We start from the raw sequence: 21,436 nt of genomic DNA, 5'->3' as shown, positions 1-21,436 counted from the left end.
TCAGGTCCGCCTCTCTGACGCTCAGGCCGCCACCTGCGTACCGCCCCCCCCCCGCGGGTTCCGTCCTCCCCAACAACACCATAGGCCACGCCCCCGCGTGCCTGCGTGCGGTGTTTGTGTGTTTGTCGGTTTCCTATGCCCCGCCCCCCGCAAAAACTCGCTGTCCCAGGCTCAAGCTCCGCCCCCCCGTCAGGCGAACCCAGCCAATCGGGTCCTCCTCTCTGACGCGCGCAGGCCGGCACCTGCGTCCTGCCCCGCCCCCCCCGCCTCTTTCCCAGTAGCTGTCAGAGAGCCGTTGTCGGTTGAGGGAGGAAGCTGCGCGAGGTAGAGCAGGTAAGCGACCCCCCTCAACGTGCGCGCGCTCTCCCCGTTTTTCGTCACTGGCCTCCCTAACGGTCACTCAATTGGCTCCCAATTCCCTCACCGCGCGGGCCTTCCGGGGCTCAGCCGCCTCCGCCTCCTCCTCCTCAGGCCGAGGCAGCCTAAATAACCTCTGGTCAGCAGGCAGTGCAGATTTTAAAGCCTTCCCAATGATAACGCCGCATTGTTCTTGTCGCTGTTCTTGTAAAACTTAACTGGTTTTAAAAATATATATTCATCAAATTAATTATTATTTTGTTCTGCCTCTCAGAATTTAAAAGCGTGCCTATGAATTCTTTAATTCTCATTATAAAAAATAGAAAATTGCCGTATATAAAAGCCTTCGGTTTCAAAATATAGGTGAATGGTTTGTTTATTACTTCACAGAATCGCCAGAGTTGGGGATCATCTAGTGTGGGCTTGAACCCAAGGCCCTGAGATTAAGAGTCTCGTGCTCTGCCTAGCTGAGCCTACTTGCTATAAGATATTTATCTGAGCTGCCTTTCAGGATGTAAAAGCGCCCCTGAGGAGGTTCGCCACTGTGAAATTGAACATAGACCCATGCACAAACCATTCAGTTTTAAAATGGAGAGCTAGAAACACCCACCCACCCCTTGAACTGAATGGCACAAGCTCATCTGGCAGAGTTCCATCAGGGGAAAAGGTAGGGTGTAAATAAATGTATAAAAATATCCAAAGCTCAGCAGTTAATTTAAAAACAACAACACCCAGGTGGAAATGGAAATTGTTTCTTCTATTTTTTTTAATGATTTAATGAAAGTGTGGGTGCCTGAGCAGTATACAGTTGGCAAAAATAAAAGTTTAGCATCACAGAAAAATCTACCTACCTATCTTTCAGTGATGGGGAACCTGTTGGACTCCAACTTCCATCATTCCTGATCATTGGCCACCTTATTTGGGGCTTATGGGAGCTGAACTCCAACAACATGTGGAGGGCCATGGGTTCCCCACCCCTAGTTTATATTGTTTTTCCTAAGTGTTTCAGGTCACTTTGCATATATTGTCTTGGCAATTCTCACCAAAAAAGTGTGAGGTAGAATCGTGTTGTTGTTAAACTCTACTGCAAATGGTAGCTTGAAGCTGAGGAAAGCAGCACCAGCCTAATTCTGTGGCATGTCCTACTTTATTCATCAGACTTCTGCCTCAGTAAATGTATACAGCAGTGATGGGCAACCTTTTGAGCTTGGTGTGTCAAAATTCACCAAAAAAACCGAGCATAACTTGGGTGGTGTGTCACTTCGAGAAAAAAAGCATAATTTAGTGATATTTATAGTTTAAATAACAAAAAAGTATAATTGTAATATATAACTGTATTTAATAAACCAAAAACTAATTATTTAACCAAACCAAACCCCAAACCCCTTATCACAAAGCGCCCAGAGTTGTTGAGCTTTATGGGGGGAGCTGCTGACCAAAGTTTTGGAGGTTTTTGGGGGGTGCAAAAGTTGCTTTGCTTTTTTTGGGGGGGTGCCCCAAAGCTGCTGTGCTTTTTTTGGGGGGGGAAGAGAACATAAATAAATGACAAACTAACACGCAGCACCGACATAGTCTGCCAAAGCGCCCAAAAAACCAGCACAGAACGGGTAAAAAAAGAACGCTGTTACACCCAATCATAGTCTGCCAAAGCGCCAGAAAAACCAGCACAGAAAGGGTTAAAAAACCAATCTCTGGCTACCAGCAGCAGCAGCAACAACAACAACAACAACAAAGGATCCTGGTTTTAACAGCAGTAGTGGAGACAAGCTGTAGGAGGAGTGGGAGAACAAATTGGGGGGCAACAACAGCGTGAATGGGCCGATGGGGCGTGTGCCAGCAGTGAGGGCTCTGCGTGTCACATCTGACACACGTGTCATAGGTTCGCCATCACTGGTATACAGGTTTATCACCCAAAGGACGTTACTTGTTTTTTTTATCTTTAGATATGTGTCAAAATGGATCATTAATAAGACTTGATCTATTTAACAAGTACCTTTTCATTAGGGAAATGTGTCATGGTGAACAGTTATTGCATGTCCTAATAACTGATCTCAAAACAGTGTGCAGATTTCTTTATTTACAATAGCTTCTAAAAGGTTTTTAAAAACCTCTAGCAAATGTTAAAACTAAAAAAAGTACAAGGTTGCTGCCTTAGAGAGCTTATCATTGTGGGGGGAATAGACAGCTCATTTTTGCAACTGCTATGCATCAGATCTTTCTGTACCTCAAACAGATAAGTCCCCACTATATAAATGAATTTTTAAAAAAGCTTTCCACATGTTCTCTCTGACATTTGATGGCTTGCTTAGAAAGTTACCTATCCTAACATCCCATTCCCATGCTTCAATTATTCAACTACAGGCTTCTTTAAAACTTCTTAAACTCATTACAACATGGTGAAGAAGTTACCGGTAACAGCAGTTAAGATTACAGATACTGTATATACTTGAGTCTAATGCACCATCTAATCTAATGCGCACCTCAATTTTCAGAACCTTGAAACCAAAATAGTATTTGCAGGTGAATGTAAATGTGCTATCGTGCGCACCTTAATTTTCGCAACATAATTTGGCCAAAAAAGGTAATTCAATATGCATCATTTTCTCAGTTCATCTCCTAGTGTAAAACTGAGGTGACAATGATGGTGTGTGATGCCAAATGAGACTGGGAGTGGGAGCTTTTTTTATAAAAAAAGCAACTCAAAGTAACAACTTCACTAGAAATTGAAACTAGAGGTGGACTTCCTAGAGCAGCCTCAGGACTTGTGCAGATAGACTCTGGTGAAGAAGAGAAAAGAGGGGTGTGGGAGAAGTGGTAGAGGGGAAATGGGGGTGGCAGAGATAGCCCCATTCAAAGACAACGCCAAGGCAATCCATGTCTCGATTGGAAATAATTCCCCATATGTAATCTAATATGTATGGTGTGAATCTGCCCCAAGAATGCATGCAGATGTTGTGACTGGCAGTGCAAGTTGTATTTTAGTGGTTTTTGATACAGCTCTGTGCACACAGGATGCCTATTTTATTTAATCCACTGTTGTTAGCACCTCCAAATATAAATGCCAGGAAAAAGTGTTGCATCAAAATGTAATGTGTTGCTTCCGCAGTTAAAGGCAACAAACAGGAATGTTTAACACCTAGGTTCGAAACAATCTTTAATATTCCTAGGAGTAGGCATACATTCATTGTTAACAAGCTGGTTGACTATGCCTATTAATTTCCAGCCTTATGCACTAAACTCTATGAACCCTCAAATCTTCCTTTAGGTTATGGTAGTTCATCTAGCCTTACAGTACTTGTCTACTCCTCACTTGCAAAGGCTCTCCAAGGTTTTGCAGAGAGTTCTTCCACAAGCTTGATTCCTGAAATTAGAGCTGAGCAACAATGGCCTCCTAAAATCTCTACCCTATTCATGGGTGGTGAAATAGGGGTGAGGGGATGGGGAAATAATTTTGCTGAATATTCATGGGCAGAAGAGAACTTCTCCAACAGTTAGTAGCAACATGACTTTTTTTCTTTTTACCTATGGTTCTTTTTGGTACTGCTGCCAATAGCAACTGTGTTGGCAGCCACGAAGCATTTTGCATTCTCCACTGATCCCTAGATCAAGTGTCATCATAGGGCATTCTGGAAGGAAAATGGTGGAGAATTCCCCAGCCACTCTGGGCGGCTTCCAACCGAATATTAAAACAGTACAGCATTAAACATTAAAAACTTCCCTAAACAGGGCCACCTTCAGTTGTCTTCTAAAAGTGAAATAGTTACTTATTGCCTTGACATCTGCTGGGAGGGCGTTCCACAGGACGGGTGCCACTACCGAGAAGGCCCTCTGTCTGGTTCCCTGTAACCTCACTTCTCGCAATGAGGGAACCGCCAGAAGGCCCTCGGTGCTGGATCTCAGTGTCCGGGCTGAATGGTGGGGGTGGAGACGCTCCTTCAGGTATACAGGACCAAGGCCATTTAGGGCTTTAAAGGTCAGTACCAACACTTTGAATTGTGCTCGGAAACGTACTGGGAGCCAGTGTAGATCTCTCAGGACCGGTGTTATGTGGTCCCGGCGGCCACTCCCAGTCACTAGTCTAGCTGCCGCATTCTGGATTAATTGCAGTTTCCAGGTCACCTCAAAGGTAGCCCCACGTAGAGCGCATTGCAGTAGTCCAAGCGGGAAATAACCAGAGCATGCACCACTCTGGCGAGACAGTCCGTGGGCAGGTAGGGTCTCAGCCTGCGTACCAGATGGAGCTGGTAGACAGCCGCCCTGGACACAGAATTAACCTGTGCCTCCATGGACAGCTGTGAGTCCAAAATGACTCCTAGGCTGCGCACCTGGTCCTTCAGGGGCACAGTTACCCCATTCAAGACCAGGGAGTCCTCCACACCTGCCCACCTCCTGTCCCCCCAAAATAGTACTTCTGTCTTGTCAGGATTCAACTTCAATCTGTTAGCCGCCATCCATCCTCCAACCGCTTCCAGGCACTCACACAGGACCTTCACCGCCTTCACTGGTTCTGATTTAAAAGAGAGGTAGAGCTGGGTGTCATCTGCATACTGATGAACACCCAGCCCAAACCTCCTGATGATCTCTCCCAGCGGTTTCATATAGATATTAAAAAGCATGGGGGAGAGAACAGAGCCCTGAGGCACCCCACAAGTGAGTGCCCAGGGGTCTGAACACTCATCCCCCCACCACCACTTTCTGAACGCGGTCCAGGAGGAAGGAGCGGAACCACTGTATGACTGTGCCCCCAGCTCCCAACCCCTCTAGACTGTCCAGAAGGATGTTATGGTTGATGGTGTCAAAGGCCGCTGAGAGATCCAGCAGAACTAGGAAACAGCTCTCACCTTTGTCCCTAGCTCACGGAGATCATCGACAGCGCGACCAAGGCAGTTTCAGTCCCATGGTGAGGCCTGAATCCCGATTGGAAGGGATCCAAATGGTCCACTTCTTCCAGGCGTGCTTGGAGTTGTTCAGCAACTAAACGACTAAACAACAACAACATGCTGCTACTGTAGTTCTCAGATTTCAGTCACCTTATTTTATCACTTGCTAGCCTAGAATTATATTTTTAAACACCAAGCAATTCCCCTGTTGGGTACACCTTACTCAACAATGTTTCCCAACTTGTTAGAGGGGTTTTATTTGAGGAAGGCTAGCTTTTAAGGAGCATAAGGCTGTAGACAATCTGTTTTACAATGTTTATTTAGTGAGGTATGGGAATACCTTTATATAGGAAAATAGCTTATTGTGTTGTGGCTTAGGCTCCAATCCTGTATACACTTATCTGAAGTAAATCCCATTGAGTATGGGGGGGACCTCTGAGTAAACATGTATTGGTTTGCCCTGTGCATCTTTCCTATGCAGGTTTCTTGAGCTAGTTTAAAATATCTTTAAGAGCATATGATAAAGGTTTTTGCTTGAATAATGAAAAATTATTGAAGACAGGTGTATTTTTCATTCAAACTTATATATCAGTTTGATAACATGTTCTAACAATCGTTTCTCCGCCTCCTCCCCAAAATCCAGGAAATTACAGTTTAAGGTGCTCACAGTTATATTAGAGATTCTAACCACTGATGGAAATACCTGTATGATTAAGCCCCTTCAGATTTGTTGTGTTCATAGGTGGCTCAGTTACAAAGTGTGTGGAAAGACCTCAGTTTTGAAAGCAGCTCACCATGTCACACAAGGCTGCTATTGGAGAAACACAAATCCCAGTCTGTGGGTAAAAATTCAACTAGGCTAATCTTTTTGTTAGGTTTCTGTTCTTGCAAGAATTCACTGCATTGCATTGGAATGTATTTGTCCAAGCATGAACGTTTTTCTTGCCTAATCATTTATCTTTTGTAAGCCTTAACCACAGCATTATCAGAAAGGTCTTTATTTATAACCCTTTTTTGCAGCCTGAAATCTGGATTGGGAAGCAAGTTAAGACTGAAAAACAAGCACTGCATTGATGACTTAGGGAGACCTTGAAGGACACACTGTTTTGCTAAGCTACATTTTCGCAAGCTATTCAAGGCACAATGAAGCACTCATTATATTTTTGAAACATTAACGGTTTTGTCTTTTGCTATCAACCATGTTTTTTGGTTGATGTTCATGAATTTTATTGCTGTGATAAGAGGAAAATGCAAGACCAGAATTTAGTGGAAATACATAGTGGTGTGGAAGTTTCAAGCCAGTCAATTTTGAAACCTCTGTCAACAGAGACGGGTGTCACCTCTCTCAGTGAAAACAGCAGTGGAACTGATGTACATTGTCTAAACCAAAATGGAAATTTTGGTGAAAGCTCAGAACTGGAAATGATTCAGAAAAGCCTTCCTGTCGAGTGTGGTGACAAAAGGGTTTATGAAGCATCGCTGGAGAGTCCTGACACCAGCTTGGTGGAATCCAGCAGTACTTGGGGTGACTTTGAAAGTTTCAGTGAGGTCAAGCAGGAGAATTTAAGCAACACCTTGGAGTCTTTGGAGAAGCCAAATGGAAAACAAACTTACACAAATGATGTGGATGTCAGTGACAGCTGCCTCACTACCTCATGCAGACAGTTCTTTTCCAAAACAACTGGACACAACAGAAAAGAAACATTTGCTAACACTTCAGTGAAGGTATGTTTTAATAAGTTAAGAATGATCCACCTCCTCTTCAGAGTCCGGTTCTCTCCTGTCTAAGAATGCTTTACATTTTCTTAGTTTCCATGGTGTCACCTTTAAATATTTGGCAATACGGAACCAAAACACATTGCTTCATTAAATGCAGTAAGGAACTGATAGCAACATCAGTTCACTTCCTTTTTTTATTTTGCTACATGGTAAACATAGCACAACTGAATATGATAAAGGTAGAAATATATTTTAAACAGATGCATTCTTCAAATGCCTCCCTTTTCCTGTGTTGTTGCTACCATCTCCCGGTGCAAGCATTATGTGTCTTTGTCTGCACCTGTGTCTGTGCAACAATCAGTTTTGGTCTATAGAATTTTGCATTCTTGGTCTAACTGTGAATGAAAGTTGTGCAATTGACTCCTGTTTAGTATTTTGTTGCAACTCAAAATGTTAAGAACTTTTAAATATTAAACAGATCTTTATATAATGGAAACCATTTTGATATTCAACAAAACTATCATTCCCACCATTTTTTATGTTGAAGCTGTTACGTAGCTAAAAGAACATCATCATAATACAAGTGTCATATACCAGCAGGCTTGGGAAAGCCCAAAGGTTTGCAGAAGTGCCAATAAAGGAAAACTTTAGGGGAGGAAAGGCCTAAGTCAGGGGAAAACCCCCAAAATGGCCCAGTGAAAACTAAGCTTGCTCATTGGCCATGAAAAGCTAACTGGAGGTGGAATGGAAAATTCTAGAATACGACACAGTTGACATCCTGAACAGCAGCACTCTGTTTGTTGCAGCTCCCATTTGTGATTGCCTAATCCTTAGTCACACAGGTACCCTTTTAAGAAGAACAAGGCACTGTGTGAATTTCAATGAGCTTACTTGCATGAGTAAGAGTCATGCAAGTGAGTAAGGAGCACATACCTTCAGCTGTCACATGTTTTCCCCTTGTGACATTACAGCTGCTGTTATAAGTAGAGTTCTGTTGAATAGTCCTCAGTTTTAATATTTACTGTTCATTTGGCAACCTCCCCCACCCCCAGCCAATTCTCTCCTTGCCTATGATTGCTGTTCGGTTTTGTTTCTTTGGTGGCAGCTGCTTCTGCTTCCTGGAGCACTTTTGCTTCTCCATTACTCATGTAGCCCTCTAACTTACTTGCCCACTGGCTGTTTAATCTTATTGATTGCGGTGGCCTTTGGGATTTTTGTTTGGGCAACCATTATATCATCCCATTGGATGTAGATTCATCAGTGAATTAAATGGCAGTGTGTTATCACCCAATACCAATACATTTCAAATGAAATATTTTTAGCTTCCCCTCTTCTAATTGTCATTCCAACACATTTTTCCTCCTTTGTATTGTCTATTATTAAAGAATAAAAATTCGAAAGCACGTCAAAGTGCAAGTAAATAAATAGGTACTGCTCCAGCGGGAAGGTAAACGGTGTTTCTGTGTGCTGCTCTGGTTCGCCAGAAGCAGCTTTGTCATGCTGGCAACGTGACCCGGAAGCTGTACGCCGGCTCCCTCGGCCAGTAAAGTGAGAAGAGCGCCGCAACCCCAGAGTCGTCTGCGACTGGACCCTAAAAGTCAGGGGTCCCTTTACCTTTACCTTTACTGTAATGTGAAGAGGAAACTATACAAATATATTTGAACAAATCCAAAAGGGGTGGTGCATTTCAGTGCTGGTGAAAGCAAACACAAAGCTCTGTAAGCGGCGTTTATCCACCTCTCGTTTCAAACATGAGTACATAGACATGTTGATTTAAAAATCACCATAGATGTCTGTACAAAAGATGGGGGACCTCCAAGATGGTGCAGTGAGTTGAGGATGTTGTGCACAGAGGTGATAAGATTGAAACTTCTTAAGTTTTTCTACAGCATTGTAAGAATGACTGTAAGACCCGAAGAGTTACACAGAGGTGGAAGGTGGGGGCCTCCAGTCTTGCATGGGGGTACATTAGAGCTGGGGTAGCCAGTGTGGTGCTCTACAGATGCTGTTGGACTAAAACTCCCATCATCACTGGCCATGCCAGCGGCATCTGCTGAGGTTTGGAACTGAACACTGAAAAGGTGGACACTTTTGAACTGGAAAAGTTTCCTATGCAAATTAGGGCAACTTTCAATGGAATGTGTTTTGATAGCTTAGGCAGTAATCTAATTTAGCCTGCTTAGTTTACTTCTAGTTAGTAAGTAAAGCTAAAAGCTTTGAAACTGTAAGCTAGTCCGATATTCTATTTGCAATTGGCAGTAATTTTCCGACACAAGTAAATTTATGAAATGGAAACTTTTCCACAAAAAAGTGAAGCACTTAAAAAAAAAACCCACCCTGCTTTGGAAACCCCTCCCATATAACTGGAGCCTAACAACATCTGGAAGGCACTACATTGACTGCCCTCTAAAAGAGTACCACAGTATTTTTCTGATCGTGGATAAAAGCTTTGGGACCCAGGACTGCTGCATCTCTGAAACGAAGGTGCTGGGATTGTGTAGTGTTGAGTTGTCCAAGTGTGTCTGAAATCCTCTTATGGCTTAGCTCTCTGGTAGGAAATGAGGAATATTTAAGAGGATGCAAGAAATTATGCTGTATGTCATTGTATAACAACAAAGCATTGGCCTCAATGCACTATCATTACCTTGCTTTCTCCAGGCTGTCCTCAGCTCTGAAGATATTATTAAACTGAGTTTTCCAGAAGTTCCTGTACCACAGTTCTTGGAGAAAATTAGCAGCTTGGATCAAGTACTTTATACAAAAACAGAAGACACAGACATTCCTGAATGTACAACGAAACAACTTTGGTAACTGTTTAATAATTGTTCTTGTATCTAGTGCAAGGATTTGGGTTGTGCTGGTATCTGGAAGGCAGAAAGGCTTCCGAAGTTGCTGGAAAATGTGGTGATGGTACAAGAATATACCATAAATTTGGAACTTTGGTAGCTTGGAATAGTGGGAGTTCATCTGATAAAACTGGATCCCTGTTGACTGACTCATTGCTTCCTATTCCTGCATGTCTTGTTTTGGTTTTGGCAGTAACAGCTCCCTGCCCACTGTGTTGATTCTCCCTAATGCCTCGAGAGAGCAACTTCTGTGGGATTCTCTCAGTTTTAATGTTAGAATAACTTCCGTATGTACAATTTATTGAATCAATATAATTTCAGCATAATCATTTATTTGCAAAATACACAATACAGTCGTACCTCTGGATACACACACCTCTGGTTGTGTATCCTTCAGGATGCGAACAGCAAACCCGGAAGTATTTTTCTGGGTTTTGCTGCGCGCATGCGCAGAAGCAGTCCCTCCGGTTCCAGAAACCTTGGGATCCGACCGGAGCTCCAGAACGGATCCCATCCGCAACTGGAGGTACCACTGTAATGCATGCAAAGATAGGCTCCAGTTGATTGAGTGGACAAGACCAATAGTCTTGTCCCCTCTACCCCACTCACCACTTTCACCCTCCTTTCCTTGAAGTGTAGTAATCTTAAAGTCTCCTATACTTTGGCTAACCATACTAATCATGGGACTAAAATACATCATCCGAAAGCTGACAATAAGTGAATTAGAAATTCAATTTACTGAATTCATCAGCATGCATTTTAGCTACAAAGTAGAATGAGTAATGGTTCCTGAGCTACTGTAGCTGCTTAGATTCCTGTGGTTCTATAATCAGTGGCTCAGCTGGACAGCTGAATCAATTGCCTTCAATCAAATCCTGGGAGTTGAGCATTGGGGATGGACTTGGAACTATATTGTGCCTTGACATTTCTTTTAGATTGTTTTAAGATGTCTGGAGTGTGTCATTTGGTATTTGTTTGGTGGGATTGCAGGTTGGATGTTATAGTTTCATTTTTTTAGCAGACTGTTTTTTAATTCATGCTTTGCACTGACAGGAATGTCAGAACTTCTAGAACTGCAGGATATAATTTTAAAATAAATAAATCTGAGTTCAAATTCCAGCTCAGTAGTGTACTCTGCTTTAGAGAGTCACTAATATTCTTTATTTTCCTGTTTGAAAGATGAGCCCTTTGGGGCTTCTGGGACAGTTAATGTTGAGATTTGGCAGAGACATGCATATACAGTACAGTCATACCTCGGTTGAAGTATGCCTTGGTTTGAGTATTTTCAGTTTAAGTACTCCGCGGACCTGTCTGGAACGGATTAATCCACTTTTCATTACTTTCAATGGGAAAGTTTGCTTCAGGTTAAGTACGTTTCAGGTTAAGTACGGATTTCCGGAACCAATTACACTCACACCTCGGGTTAAGTACACTTCAGGTTGAGTACTCCACGGACCCGTCTGGAACAGATTAATCCACTTTCCATTACTTTCAATGGGAAAGTTCACTTCAGGTTAAGTACGCTTCAGGTTAAGTACAGACTTCCGGAACCAATTGTGTTTGTAAACCGAGGTACCACTGTACTGTACTTGATTCACGTCACTCTGAGGGAAGCAATGCTTGATAGCTAAATGTGTAAACTGACTCCATTGAAAGGATATGTAAAATATGTGATCACTCATTCACACACGTTAGTCACCACTTGCTGCTGCAGTCATAATGATTAATTTAAAACATGTATGTGAAGCCGCCAAAAGGCATATAATTGTCAAAATGGCCTTGAGTAGACTATGCAGCCAAATATATGAAATCTGCCTTTATTGGATCAAAATGCTACCACTTTATAGATGGAGTACAGGGCAAAGAACCGCCTGTGTCTAAGGCTTGCTATGGTGATTGGAAAATTAGGAATATATTATTTAAGATATTTATATACCACTTAACTACCCAAGTGTCTAATCAGTATACATAAAAAATATATGCTACACAAAAATATATATACAGCAGCGTACATATGTGCCATCTATTCCATCCTTCTGATAGGGTGACAAATGTTTAGCTTGCCCTCTTCAGCTATACTTGAACTTCTCTGTGGCAGGTGGATTGTCTTTTAAAATCTCACGTATAATGTGCCATTTTTTTGCCAGTTGATTACATGGTTCTTATGCTTTGTTCTTTGCTTCCATGGCAGTCTAAACTTGTTTAACTGCCATGAAGCAGTCTGTCATAGCTATCCTAACAAAAGCACAGATGTGAATGATAAGTTACCCTTGCAAGTATCCAGCTAGCTTAAAGAATACAAGAACAGAAACAGCCAAGTTTTAACTACTTTGCAGGAAAAACCTTTTTGCTACTTCCCCTCTACCTGAATCAGGAATATTTTCTAATGCTACAATATACAAAATTGGCATATTCTTTGGCTGGAAATGTGTACATAAGTCTCTCCAAGTTTTGTATGTGTTTGGTTATCTTGGATTAATCTGAATTGCATTTCCTTTTAAAGCACTGACTCTGGGAACTTATGGAAAACTCTTACTCAATCCACTAACCCTTCCAGTTTAAGACGTCCTTGGAACGAATCTCATTACCAAGAAAACCTTCTAGCTGTGCTTGGAGTAGATGCTCATCAAAAGGTATTCTTCTGAAATATTTTATAGAATGCAATAGCATTTTGTTTTTAAGATTAACAGATATTATGGTTTTAAGGTTGCCAGAGAAAACAAAAATAGAATTTCCGAAACTTGGGAATCTACAAATTTTGGTTTTCCTTATTTGCCATGATTTGTGTTTGCAACTGATTCCCTCTCCTCCCTTCGTGTGTACCAGTAGATGGAGACGTTAAGGTATATTGTCTCTCAGGGTCAGGCAGCAAGGTCTGGAGAGCTGAGAGGGGCAGCAGATTCACCCCCTGCTACCCACCCAGATTTGGATCAGGGTGCCACTCACCTAGCTCCCTCCCATCCTGAGTAAAATATTCATTAAGCAAAGCACATCTATGCCTTTAAGACCAGCTCCTTGTTTGCAACCAATCTCAGAACCACCAGCAATCTTCAGAATCCCTGATGACCCTTTTGCAATGGCTTCTTGATATTGTAGTCTCCTTAGGTAAGAGCTAGTAGGAGAACTAGTGATAGCCTATGGAGCTAAGAACAGCTACTCACACAATGCAGGGCAGCTACCAGGACCCCATTTACTTGCCTGGGTGACCTAGGTGGTATTGTCCATGGCTTGGAGAAACTGCTGCAGGCTGGGGTGATTTTCTAACATTACCCAGGGAGTGAGGCAGTGGGGAGGGGAAGCCACTTGGCAAGTTCCCCCTCTTCTCCCCTCCCTGGGAGCCCTATTGTCTGTTCCAAAAAGGACAGAGTGGAGGCAATGTGCAAAAATAGATGTGAATGAAAGAAGGCGATCTGCAGAGAGGGGGAAGAGGGTGTGTACATACATATATGTATATGGGGTCCTTAACAAAGGATGTTTCACAGGGAGTTGCCATTTCCTAATTTGCCTCAGGTGCCAAAATGTCTTGGGCTGACCCTGCTTTCTGTCTTTGGCAGAAGTAGCACAAATCTTTCATGCTGCTTCTGCTTTCTGCAGAGCCACTGCAAAGTGTAAGATGAGCCCCCACTCCCACCCCAAGTTCTTTGCATAATTTGAGGGAGGGAGGAGTGGACACCACTGGTAAACTGGCAAGTATATTTGTGAAGCTATGCTATTAACGGTTGCTTGTTATTGAGTTACTCTACTGAAAACATTTGACTAGCTATAGAGATGATTAAAAAAATACACAATGAATATTAAATATGGTGTGGCATAACTGGCCACTTTGAATTGCACCTTGATATTTTAACTGATAATGTTAGAAAATACCTTGACTATGTATGTCCATGATGGAGCGGTTAGCAGAACTTGTATGTAAGGGTTCGGGTTGTGAGTCCGGTGTAGAGGTTTTCTGCTGATTTAAATGAGCACTGGTTCAGTCCATAAGAAAGATATTGCCATGCCATGTTGGAATATCTGCTTTTCAAAATGAGAGAAATGCGTTTTAAAACAAAAATTTTAAAAGCATTATACCACCTTAAGTATACTTTAATTCGTATAAGAACAACTTGGGTCACTTTTAATTTACTTTATTTTTCCTTTTCTGAGATGCCAGCAGTACTTATTTGGGCCTGCTCTCAGTTAAGCTGACACAAGGCCTGCATTTTTGGGGGCTCTGAACTACAGGTAATGAATGACCCCTCAAATAACTGGCCTGCCTATTTCCCCAACCTACTCCCTCCTCTCCCAACTTTTGCTTCTGCACGCTGCCCATTAAGCAGTCCACTTCTCCCCCCAGTTCCTTCTCTGGGCATCTGACCCCATCTTCCATCCATGCCCATTCCACAATTCTGGCCTCTCACCATTGCTAACTGCCATAGATAGGTGCTCTGAATTTGTTGCTTACCCCTGCATGTATTACCAGTAAGAACAACGGAAAAGATTGTATTTGTTGCTGTTATGAAGTGTGAACTGTAAATATGAACTGCAAGGGTAGACTGGGGGGGGGGAGTATGAAACCTCCTTTTTCATTCAGAATCTGTTTTATTAGCAGTGACTCTATTATTAGGGGAGGTTTTACATTTCTTCCAGAAATCATGGTGTCCCTAGGCAATTTAGGCCCCTTGGTAAATGAGGCCAGGATCCAAAGGGCCAGATGTGGTGGACTGTGTGTTTGCTTGGGCTTTGCGGGACTTTCTCTTCCCTTTAACAGTCCATTGTATCCTCCATCCTCTGAGATGCCACTCCTGGAGATTTAGAGGCAGTCCAAAGAGTGTGCAATGTGGCATGGAGGCAACAGATGAGAGCGGGGTGAGGAGTTGGCGAACCTCTCCATGTCGATGTACAAAAGCACATGAGGCTCTTTGGCTCCTGGCACATTTGAACATTAAACAAAGAAAGTGCTAGGCAGCTTGGTTTCTAAAATGAGGAAGAGTAAATCAGTTTTTAGTGCAGGTTTTCACATATAATTTGTCGAAATTAGGCTGAATCCCAGGTCCTTTCCAGGTGCTATATATAAAAAACCCAGTAAACTTTTCATTAGTGCAGCATTTGCACTGGCTCAAACAGCAGCAATATAATGATTCCATTTTCCAAGCAACAAATGGAGAAGTGAGGAATACAAATTAAAATGTGTCCTTCAGTAGCACCTTAAAGACCAACTAAGTATTTATTTTGGTATGCGCTTTCGTTTGCATGCACACTTCGTCATGCACACGAAAGCTCATACCAAAATAAAAACTTAGTTGGTCTTTAAGGTGCTACTGAAGGAATTTTTTTATTTTGTTTCGACTCAGACCAACACGGCTACCTACCTGTAACTAAAATGTGTCCTTTAAGGGTTTGACCAAGGAGAGAGTCAAAGAAGCGTCCTGCTGGATCAGACCAAGGGTGCATGTAGTCCATAATTTCGTTCTTGCGTTGGACAACCAGGTGCCTATGGGAAGCCCTCAAGCAGGATCTGAGTGCAACAGCACTCTCCCTGCTTGCAGTTTCCTTCAGCTAGTATACAGGAGCATACTGCCTCAGAAAGTGGTGGGGAATACAGTTGTACCTTGGAGGTCAAACAGCTTAGTTCCCGAACGTTTTGGCTCCCGAACGTCACAAACCCGGAAGTGACTGTTCCAGTTTGCAAACTATTTTTGGAAGCCGAACGTCTAATGGGGCTTCCGCGGCTTCCCATTGGCTGCAGGAACTTCCTGCAGGCATTCGGAAGCCACGCTTTGGTTTTCGAAGGTTTTGGAAGTCGAACAGACTTCCGGAACAGATTCCATTTGCCTTCAAGGTACAACTTTATAGTCATCATGGCTAGTAGCCATGACAAATGTATCCTCCATGAATTTATTTAAACCTTTTTTAAAAGCCATCAAAGTTGGTGACCATCACTGCCTCTTGTGGGAGCGAATTCCAGAGTTTAACTATTTGCTGTTAGGGGGGAAAATTGTCCACCCTAAATCTTCCAACATTCAACTTCATTGGGTTCTAGTGTCCCAGTCCACTCCCTATCCACTTTCTCCACACAATGCGTAATCTGAATATGTGCCGCCACATCTGAACATGTCTCTCTGTATTCACCTTCTTTCTAAACTAAATAGCTCCAAATGTAACCTTTCCACATAGGTGAGTTTTTCCCCTTGCCCTTTTCTGAACCTTTTCCAGCTTTACAGTGTCTTTTTTGGCAATCAGAATTGTACAAAGTATTCCAAGTGCACAATGGATTTATATAACATGGAATTCACCTTCTTCACAGTGGAGGTTTTCCCATATCTTGATGTCATTACCTTCTGTGTTTTCCCTTTACATCCACTTTACATCACCACTTTACATCCTTGGCTGTTGCTGGCAAGAAAGTGAGGATCTGCAGAGTGTAGTGTTATAATTTGGAGTAGTGTTATAACTTCAGGTAGTGTTATAACTTCAGGTATCTGAAGAAGTGTGCATGCACACGAAAGCTCATACCAAAATAAAAACTTAGTTGGTCTTTAAGGTGCTACTGAAGGAATTTTTTTATTTAACTTGGATAAAGTCATCTAGGCAGTACAAAGTGGCAGAAGTTAGGACTCACTTGCTGTTTTGTTTTTGTTTTGCAGCAGTCTCTGCTGCATCAGATTACTTTGGGCTCCAGGTCTGGGGGCTTCCAATTGCATCTATTTAGTTTCAGCTTGATCCTATAGAAAAGATGGTGATCTGTAAAGAAAAAGTTAACCTTTTTAAATAGGTTTGCAGAATCTGGATTACTTGTAAGCATCTCATGTGATTTCTGTTTACTAGGCTGTTCCAGAAGGCAAGAATGATATTTTGGAGACTAGCATTAGTGAAAACGAAGATTCCAATGTTGACAAGTTCAACATTAGCACTTGTAAAGCACTAATTCAAACCAAGGTGAGAATAGAAAATAATCCTGTTACTCTTATTTGTTTGTATGGTCTGTTTTGTGTGCTGCAAATAAGTATCTGTAATCTTCAATGTTTCTCTTAATCCTGCTTGCAATTGGCACAAGTTCCATGCAATCAGTCAGTCACCTGTCTGTGGTGTTTCCCTTGCCTATATTATGGTCCAAGAGATTTCCTTAGTTCAGGTCTACACAGATTTCAGTTATCCCATTCATATTCCATCCTTCTAAAGAGCCCTGGCCAGTGTATGCAGGTTACCCTTTGTATCTTTGCAAAACTGTATAGGATAGGTTGGAGTGAGTGACATTTCCAAAGCTATCTGGGGAACTTTATAGACTTAATGGTAAATTGGAATTCACACGTGCTCATTCCAAGCCCAACACAATTCATGCTGTGCCACACTGACAGTAGTTATTCTTACTGCTTGGACTGACACATACCAAGTTGCAGTGTGGTGATGCACCAAACCTAGTAGAAAGTCTAGCAAAATGCCAGGTGGAATAAATAAGTAGAGCTGCAACTAGTATGATAGAGGTCATTTTAAGAAACTTTCCAGCCCACTGTCATCTTCCCAACTGTCCTGTTCACTTACAGCTCATGATTAGTAATATATCTTCCTGTGTTCATATACCATGGCTTTCTAATGCAAACTGAAAAAATTCCTTCAGTAGCACCTTAAAGACCAACTAAGTTTATATTTTGGTATGAGCTTTCGTGTGCATGCACACGAAAGCTCATACCAAAATATAAACTTAGTTGGTCTTTAAGGTGCTACTGAAGGAATTTTTTTATTTTGCTTCGACTCAGACCAACACGGCTACCTACCTGTAATGCAAACTGCTTAGCTTTGTCTCTCAACTCTGTCTGGTTTTGCAAATTTCTGGGGATGTTCCTATATACTAACAAAACTCATTATCGGTGTGTGTAGCCAAAATGCCACCAACCATGCACAAGAAGGGAGGTGTTAGTAAGCTCCAAGGAACAATTTTTGAGAAGTGGGGGAATAGCCCAATGAGGACTGAGCATTCTGATTGGCCCTGGGATGCTGACTCACCATTGGAAGCAGGGAGGGATGAAATGGCATATCCTGCAAGAAGGCATGGCTGGCTAAAACCCTGAATCAGAGCATGCCATGCTGCATTATCTTGTTACTTGCTTTAATCTAGGTGCAATGCACAGTTATCATGTTGTCTTAGGAGTGAGATGGTCTGAGCTTCAGATCATTCAGTTTTAACTAATCAAATAGCAGAAGACAGGGGTAGTTGTACAAGTGCAACCTGACAAGATCTGTGAACTTGGCTAGGCAATTTGAGCTACCCTTTATCAGAACTACGATGTTGTGGCTTGCTGCCTCAGAAGTGGTCCTTTGCCAACTAAGGAGGACCAATTGCTAATTTAAAAGGCATTGACAAACACCTTGGACAAAGGAAAAGAACTGTCAGGTACCAACAATATATAGTGAAACAGCATGAAGGGAACAGGTGCCATAAAAGCTATGGATTGAGTAATTGTGCCAAACCGGTCTTTCAAGCAGCTGGTGATTCAGAGGTTTGGGTTGTACATTACTGGAAAAAGATGTCACAAAGGTAGTAGTGTTAGGGCTCTTTGTGACATGAGATTGAAGGAACATTGCTTGACATGAAGGAAGGCAAAATGGCATTAAAGAACAAATATAAGGCAAAGACACTAAAAAAAAACCTCCATTCTAGTTATATTTTGTGGAGTTTCCCCCCCTTTTTTCTTTTTCTTGAATGGTGGGTCTTGTAGCCCTTTTTTTGGTGTGTAGATGCTGCTTGGAGGAAATCTCAAAACGCTCCCTGTTCCAATTAAGATGAAACCAATACATGGGGCAGTGTCCACACCGTACTACCAATATTAATATTCTGCACCCTGAAACTCTAAATTATATTATCTGTACAATTATTCTATGTATTCCTCCTTGTTGTTTTTGCTAGGCATAGGAATACCTGCAAGGCACTGAGAAATCAAACATTCCACCAATCTTGTTTACTTGTCCCTAGGCCCTGTCTATACACTTACAAGCATCTTCATGCCCATATGGATTAGCAGCTTTTAAAATAAAAGAAATGGGAAAAAAGAAAGCTTACATCTTCAGGAGGATGAATTCTGCACCCAGTACCACATTTTGTGGGTTCTCAGCACTCCCATTAAATCATGGCAAGCCAATAACCAGGTCTCAACAATTTTGCTGCCAGCCTCCCTCAGAACCTGGAAGTGGCAGAGGCAAGGATCACCCCAGCAGTGGTGCTGTAGTCCCTACCACAGTCCCAGCTCTGAAATTGGGAAGAAAGTTGCGGTTTGTTTCTAAGTTGCCAGGAGAGTGTTGGTCACACAGGGCCAAGCCACCAAAAATACAAAACAAACGCTTGCCAACCCTTCCTGCTCTGGGACAGAAAAGGTGGGGAAGACTGACCACCACTCCTGGAAGGTGCACACCTTCGAACAGCCACTGTTGGTGCTTCTTCACAAAAGGATTTGGGTGTTGTATGTCACTACTGCAAGGTGTTCAGAGCATCTTCTGCAGTGACACCTAATGTGGCACACTGCCCACTGGCCCTTCCCTTGCAAAAGGGCCGGGCAAGATTATTGGGCAGCACTCTGCAAAGACTCCACCCAAATTTGCATGCTTGCAGGAGTGATATGCTTGTCAGGAGAGATGAGGTGGGTGGGAGATATGAGAATTATGATGTTTGGCTTGGCCAGTCAGAAATTATGGTCCCCTGCCTCCAACCACAAGCAAAAACAGTGGGGAGATGAGAAAGGCGTCACTTGGGAAATGTTTCAGATTCCAAATCTGTAGCTCCTATCCAGTCTGCTGAATGTTTGTTTGTGCACTGCTAGTATTTCCCCTTTCCTTTGTATAAGAGATGCTGCTTATGTACTATGAAGCTGGCTTGCTTAACATTTGTGTCCAGTGTTCTGGGAAATTTTAGGATACCACTATTGCTAGCCAGCTACTTCTTGTATTCTTGATACTGCCATTGTAGATATTGTGAAAGACAAAATAAGCAAAATTTCGTCTGCTTGATATACATAAGCCTGAATTAGCTGCAAAACCTTGCCACACACCTTTGGCCAACCCCAGTTTGCACCCCCATGTCATGTGCGAATGGCCCTCACATTATTTTTTTCCTTTGTTTTTTGGCACAGCTTTCTGTATCTCCTGCTCCAAAACAGAGCCACCTCTTTTCCTATAACCTTTTCTTGAAGAAGACCCCATCTGGTGGAAATATGCAATATATCACAGTTCCACAGAAGAAGAGGATTTTTACTACACGAAGCCTAAAGATGAAAATGTTCAGCAGCAATGTTTGCTAATAACCAACATATTTCTGTTGTTTTGATCTTTTTTTGTTTAAAAAAGCTTATATTGTATTATTAATTTAAAATGAAGCGCTTTAGGAGGAAGAAAATAAAACCTTAAACTGTGTATTTAATTTCAGTCTACCATCAGGGATGTGAGTAAACAAGCTGGGTTGGTCCCTTCCAACTCTACAATTCTATGATTTTATGTCCCTTTGCCAGGAACTGCAGGCAAATCATGTTACATCTTATGGTAAACTAGCTAGAATTGAGCTTTTATAAACAAAGGATGGGTTGTGCTCTGCTAACCCAATCCTGCCATTATCTTTTAAGCATTAATGACATTCGTCAAACTTTTTAAACTATGCCCCCAAATTAAAATGTGTGTTGTTTGTGTGCCTTTTAACCTTTGTTTCTCCAGCTCACTGTTTCTGTGGTTAACTCACACTGTACAGGTTTTCCTAACTGCTCTCTTATTTATCCCTACTTGCAGTCCTGTGCCTCCACTAGTATAACTGGTTTATGAATTGCCTTTGGGGGAGATGGGCAAACTTGCGTATCAGCCACAATTCTCTATATTGCTTGGTTTGTATCTGAAGCATCCTGTTGTGCAACTCATCAGAAGACTGTTGAACAACTGTCCTCTCTTGAGCCTTCTCCTTTAGGATTAGAGATAAATACTTCCTTGAACGTCTATGCCAAGAAAGGATACTTCTGCATGATACGAATGAACCAAAATGGTTGAGTCCTGAATATATTTGTTGAATGGGCCTCTAATAATAGCATTGCACCAATAACCTTTAAGGGCCTTTCAACTGCTCTCCCAATAAAGGCTTGGTCTTGTTTTCTGGCCTCTGCTAGAATTCAGCAATGTATCTTAAAAGGAGCCTACACTAAAGCAGTGACTTTCAGGCTTTGATAGAGTCTGGTTGGGAGTGTTTCAGAGACTGCACTCACTCCATGTGAGTTGCATAGTAGCCCTTTTTTGAGCTGAACAACTTAGAGCAGGCATGTCAAACATGCGGCCCTCCAGATGTTTTGGACTACAATTCCCATCTTCCCCAACCACTGGTCCTGCTAGCTAGGGATCATGGGAGTTGTAGGCCAAAACATCGGAGGGCCGCATGTTTGACATGCCTGACTTAGAGCATATTTGGTGTGGAAATCAATTATTACACAGGTGGACTTCTGCTGGTGCAATGGGGCTTCCATCACCTTCCTATACTCCCACAGGTATTCCCTATAAACCCACAAAATTTGCTCCGGGGGGGCACCTCTCCAGAGCAGATGTTAAGGAGAAGATAAGAGATTGGGCCCTGCTATGGGAGAAGAAATCGTTTTGTGTGCACATCAACAGCATGATTGCATACAACCTTCAAAG

At 42.3% G+C, this 21,436-nt stretch overlaps 1 protein-coding gene across 1 annotated transcript; it reads left to right on the top strand.

The window, feature by feature from the left end:
- The first annotated feature begins 214 nt into the window (after positions 1–214).
- Positions 215–21,396, top strand: CLBA1 (clathrin binding box of aftiphilin containing 1). Its single transcript, XM_035104775.2, has 6 exons — positions 215–333; positions 6,258–6,962; positions 9,615–9,763; positions 12,306–12,435; positions 16,610–16,720; positions 19,903–21,396. Exons 2-6 carry the CDS (start codon positions 6,486–6,488, stop codon positions 20,068–20,070), a joined length of 1,035 nt encoding a protein of 344 aa, XP_034960666.2. The 5' UTR covers positions 215–333; positions 6,258–6,485; the 3' UTR covers positions 20,071–21,396.
- Positions 21,397–21,436: the final 40 nt, after the last annotated feature.

This window comes from Zootoca vivipara, chromosome 1 (genome assembly GCF_963506605.1).
Source record: "Zootoca vivipara chromosome 1, rZooViv1.1, whole genome shotgun sequence".
NCBI classification, from domain to species: Eukaryota; Metazoa; Chordata; class Lepidosauria; order Squamata; family Lacertidae; genus Zootoca; species Zootoca vivipara.
Note: the sequence above shows the minus strand (reverse complement) of the source record. Positions and strands in the feature narration are given on the sequence as shown.

Excerpts from the sequence above, each read along its gene's own strand:
- CLBA1 (XM_035104775.2), top strand. The coding sequence starts at position 6,486 with ATGCAAGACCAGAATTTAGTGGAAATACATAGTGGTGTGGAAGTTTCA. Across the intron at positions 6,963-9,614 it reads TTGCTAACACTTCAGTGAAG|GCTGTCCTCAGCTCTGAAGA; the intron begins GTATGTTTTAAT and ends TGCTTTCTCCAG. Across the intron at positions 12,436-16,609 it reads GAGTAGATGCTCATCAAAAG|GCTGTTCCAGAAGGCAAGAA; the intron begins GTATTCTTCTGA and ends TCTGTTTACTAG.